The sequence below is a fragment of the Embiotoca jacksoni genome, unplaced genomic scaffold (genome assembly GCF_022577435.1).
Source record: "Embiotoca jacksoni isolate LCO1_2020_lvr unplaced genomic scaffold, fEmbJac1.0.p SCAF_70, whole genome shotgun sequence".
Lineage (NCBI taxonomy): Eukaryota > Metazoa > Chordata > Actinopteri > Embiotocidae > Embiotoca > Embiotoca jacksoni.
Genome location: NW_027185426.1, coordinates 542,460 through 547,416, shown reverse-complemented (window position 1 = coordinate 547,416; position 4,957 = coordinate 542,460). Strand labels below are relative to the sequence as shown.

The 4,957-nt window shown below is 44.9% G+C and overlaps 1 protein-coding gene across 1 annotated transcript; it reads left to right on the top strand.

Annotated features, from left to right (window-relative positions):
• The first annotated feature begins 551 nt into the window (after positions 1–551).
• On the top strand, positions 552–1,972 carry LOC138215193 (forkhead box protein G1-like). Its single transcript, XM_069177220.1, has one exon. It carries the CDS (start codon positions 687–689, stop codon positions 1,908–1,910), a length of 1,224 nt encoding a protein of 407 aa, XP_069033321.1. The 5' UTR covers positions 552–686; the 3' UTR covers positions 1,911–1,972.
• The last annotated feature ends 2,985 nt before the right edge of the window (positions 1,973–4,957 follow it).

Here is a 4,957-nt window from a genome sequence, read left to right as displayed (position 1 = left end):
CCCGTGCACGCGCTGTGTTTGCCGACATGAATTCAAACTATTATTGTCGTTGAGAAAACAAAAGCTGAGGAGGCTGCCTGTGCGCTTTTACGCACGCGCACACACTCCACAGGCGGACGTGCGCTTTTACGCACAAACTCAGAATGGGATTTTACGCACACATGCACATTCGGGAGGGCGCATGACGCACGGCACAATCGCACGGGCGAATTTAGGGAGGCTGTGCACGCGCGTAAATACCGAAACAGGGAGGGAGATTAAAGGGAGCAGAGAGAAATGACAGGTTAGCGTCCTGGAGACATTAAAGGTCGACACAGTCTCGGCTCGGAGACGCACGAGGACGCGGAGGAAGGAGCCGAAAAGAGGATTTGTTGACAAAATCAGCAAGTTGGAGAAGCTCCTCCTCTCCGTGATGTAGCCGCGAGTCGGAACCTCCTTAATTACTAATTTCTCTACATCCAAGCCACGCTCCCCCCCCCCCCCCCCCCCCCGCTCTCTCTCTCTCTGAGTCTCTCTTCTCTCTCTCCACTCCTCCATCCATGCATCTCTCATCCTGACCCTCCTTTCTCTCTCCTCTCTGTCTCTCTCTCGTTTCCACACCGGATAACGGAGGTGGACGAGCTTGGAGTTCTTCTTTTTTTTTTTATTATTTATTCCTGGTTTTTTTGGGAGACCCGCCACCGGGCATGGAGGATGTAAAAGACCCGCCGACCGTCCACCGGTCCTCCTCCTTCAGCATCAAGAGCCTCCTGCTGCCCTCCAAGTGCGACAGAACGGACTCCGCCGCCGCCGCCGCGATCGCCGGCATCCCCGGTACGTTCTCCCCCTCACCGGGCTCGGACTCTGAGAAGTCCCTGGATCCCCCGGAAGTGGACTCCACGGCCGCGGTTCTGGACCCGGAGAAGCCGGGCAAGGAGGAGCTGGGGGAAGAAGAGGAGGAGGACGGAGGAGGTGGGGACGGTGCCAAGGCAACACCGGAGCAGAACACGAACGGTAATAACGGCGGGAAAAACGGGAAATATGACAAGCCTCCGTTCAGCTACAACGCTCTGATCATGATGGCCATCCGGCAGAGCCCCGAGAAGCGGCTCACGCTCAACGGCATCTACGAGTTCATCATGAAGAACTTCCCGTACTACCGGGAGCACAAGCAGGGCTGGCAGAACTCCATCCGGCACAACCTCAGCCTCAATAAGTGCTTCGTGAAGGTGCCCCGGCACTACGACGACCCGGGAAAGGGCAACTACTGGATGCTGGACCCGAGCAGCGACGACGTTTTCATCGGTGGAACTACCGGGAAGCTCCGCCGGCGGTCCGCCACCTCCCGGGGCAAGCTGGCCATGAAGCGCGGGCTGCGCTTCGCTCCTCTCGGCTTGGGGATTAACGAGCGGGCGAATAACCCGCTTTACTGGCAGATCTCCCCGTTCCTCTCCCTGCACCACCACCACCACCACCACCCGCACTACAACGGATCGTCTTCCGGATTTTTGAACCAGGCGGCCGGCTACGGGTCCCTGTTGCCCGCGGTGGAGCAGCTAAGTAACGGGGACCTGGGGCGCTCCATCCTCGGCGGGTCAGCCGCCGGGGCGCTGGGCCTGACGAACAGTTACGGGATGAGCACGTCGCCGGTCGGGCTGCTGTCCGGACAGACTGCCGGCTACTTTGTCTCAGGGACTCAACACGCTGCTTCAGCCCAGGGGCCGCCGGGAGGAGGCCCGCCGCCTCCGCCGCACCTCCAGCAGGGCGCCGCGGGGTACGGCGGCCTGGCGGCCAGCAGCTCCCCGCAGTCCCTGCTCTCGGACTCCCTCAGAAACAGCTCCCTACCGGCCTTCTCCCCGGGCGTGTCCACGGGGTTCCCCGGGGTGCTATCCCACCAAAAAAGGGTGACCCCCAACGCGTTCCTAAACTGAACTCCCCCTCCCCCTCTCTCACCTTTATCTCTCCGTGGATGGCACCGGGACGAGGACGCACAAAAGACGTCACGTTGAGAGCAAATACAAAAAGTGGTAAATATCAAACACTGACTGCAAAAAAAAAAAAAAAAAATATATATATATATATGAAGCGAAACTTTTTTTGGCCATATTCTGCCCCGAAGTGCAACGGGTTTATTTTGATTATTTTCTCGCGTTTTGCTGAAAAAGGGAGAAACTTTTGTTACCCGCGGGTTGTACAACTGTAAACTAGTCTTGCCAAAGGTAACACTATAAGTATATTTCAAGCTATTTATATCTTGTACAAAGATTTTCAGTACTTTCTTTGAGTCGTTTATTTATGTTTTGTATTTATTGTACAATGTATTTAAATTATATTTGTCAGTGTGTACTCATCAGTATTAAGCAGGAGGAGGTGGGGGGGAGGGGGTGAAATAAGTCAGCTACAGGGTTAATAATTATTTATGAATTTTTGAGACAATCAAGGAGAAAAACAAAAAGACAATCAAAACTTTTTCTTTTTATTATTTTTGTTTGTTTGTTTTTTGGGAGGAAAAACCTAGAATAAATAAATTAATAAATAAAGCCTTAAAATGAGCAGACACAATCAGGGGTGACGAGAGGAAAAATAAGCCTACAAATCATATCTCTACTCAGGTGTGAGCCCGGACAGGCCGAATATTGGTACTAATAAGGAGGATAATAACATTAAAACTGTTCTGTGTGAAGAGTTTCCTTCCAAAATGACGATATCCAAAAATAAATCAGTGACATGTTGAGCTAAAAAAACAACATCCAAACTGCTGCTTTTAACGACTGAAAGTCCCCTTTAAATTATTAAATCAATAAATAAACGGATATAAATGTTTTTGGAATTAAACTCTTCAAGTAAAATTATGCAAAAACACTCAGTTTCTGATTGTTTTCTGTTATCAAAGCCCTTTTTTCACTTCGCTTCATTTTACTGTGTTTGTGTGTGTGTGTGTGTGGAGGCCCGTATTATCGTAAAACCTCCTGCGCATGTGCACAAACGAACGTCCTTTAAAAATAATAATAATAATAATAATAATAATAATTTCTTTTTGATCAAAGTGGACACTTTCTGTGCAGCTTTTCTAACCCGCTGACCTGCTCCGGTTTCCCGCCTCTGTGAGAGGTTGCAGGCCGCTGCTGGAGCCGGAAGGGTCGGGTTTTTGGAGGGGGGGGAACCAGACAATCATCAGGCCTGCACACACACACACACACACACACACACACACACACACACACACACACACACACACACACACAGGCCTATTTATAGCGGTGTTCAGGTGAAAAAGCCTTATCTCGCGGCCTGTTTGGAGACACTTCCTTTTATTTTGGTAACTTTGCGGAGGTTTTTTTGCGGCTGCGCATTAATCCCTGCAGCTCAGACAATCAATGCCTGGAGACGTTTAGTTTTCAGACCAACTCAAGATATATGCAACCTGTTTTGTGTTTTATTTTATTTTTGGGGGGAGCTTGAAAAAAGCTCACGAGCTTCCTGTTTGAAAATGTTTGATCAGCTGACCTCAGCAGGGAGGGAAGGGCCGCCATTTATAACCGGATACCGATACTGATGTTTGACGTGACGATATTACCGACGCTGCGGTTCCAGAGGAAAGAAAACTTGGTGTTGTAGATTTTTAAAACATTTGCTTTAAAACTATATTTTTATTTCAGGAGACAGATTTCTAAATTTCTGTGACTTTATTCAACGTGTGACAGATTTCATTACGAAACTCTTTTTGTTGTCTGATGAAAAACATTAATATTTAAAAACTTCAAATACTTACATCTAATTTACGAGAAAAATAAAAAATAAGTAATGTTTAGAAGCTAAAACACCAAGATGTCTTTTCACTGGAGCCATTTGGACGTTCTGGTTAAATGAATCTGATTTTTATTTTTCTTTCAAACTGATTTCATTAAATTATTTAATTCCTCAATAAATATTTCATTAGAATTTTTTCATTTAAATCACACGACACAATGAAGCCACTTCAGGGGGTTTGGCTGTTGGTTTAATACAAAATAAACTTACGTAAAATTCCAATTAAAGGAAAATAAAATAGACTCTTATGTAACATTCTTAAAAATCTGGTTTAAAAAATAAGAGCAATTTTACAAGTATTTTATCTCTTCCTGTTTTTTTTTACACTAAAAAATATCAAAACAAAAAAAGTGCCGCAGAGTATTCTACATCAGCGTGACTGAAAAATATGACGAGTTTATGGCTAATTTAAAAAGTGAGAAAGGTTTGATGTTTAGAGTACCGATCGCTGTGGCATCGATTGGTCTCAGAGCCCCATCAAATTAAAAGTTGCTTTTGAAAACTACAAAATCAATCAGAACCAAACGTTCATGTTGATATAAAAAAAAATTAAAAAACGGCCATTTTTAGTCTCTGCATGTCGAAACAATTCCTGAAATGGAAATATGTTAAATCATTTTACGGTTTTGATTTACAGAAATATATTTAAGATCTTTCCAATCACTGCAGCCAAACTACACTGTTCAATATATTGATTATTAATACGATGGCTTGATCTCGGCCTTTTATTGAAAAATACATTTCATCTACTGACTGATAAGAAGCTGCAAGTTGGAATTCATTTGAGTTTGTTTAAATTGAACTTTTTTCAAATGGACTTCTGCATGTGTTTCAAACAGCAGCGCTTGTTTTATTTTTTACAGCGAGACGGATAAACTTATGTAACCTCTGACCTAAATAAAAACGTCCTGAAGGCCAGAAAGAGGCTGACCTTGTACAAACACACACACACACACACACACACACACACACACACACATATATATATATATATATATATATATATATAAATAGAGCGAACAGCTATTCAGATACTACACCCATAAACAGAAAATAATACTATAAATAAAATCAAAAACACATCCAGCAGGTCTGATTGAGCCTCATCACGGTCAATTATTCAAATATTTGTATTTTCTCGAGCAGCAGAAGCAGAAAGTCTATTTCT

Bases quoted from the DNA above. Each gene is read 5' to 3' on its own strand.
- LOC138215193 (XM_069177220.1), top strand. From the start codon at position 687: ATGGAGGATGTAAAAGACCCGCCGACCGTCCACCGGTCCTCCTCCTTC.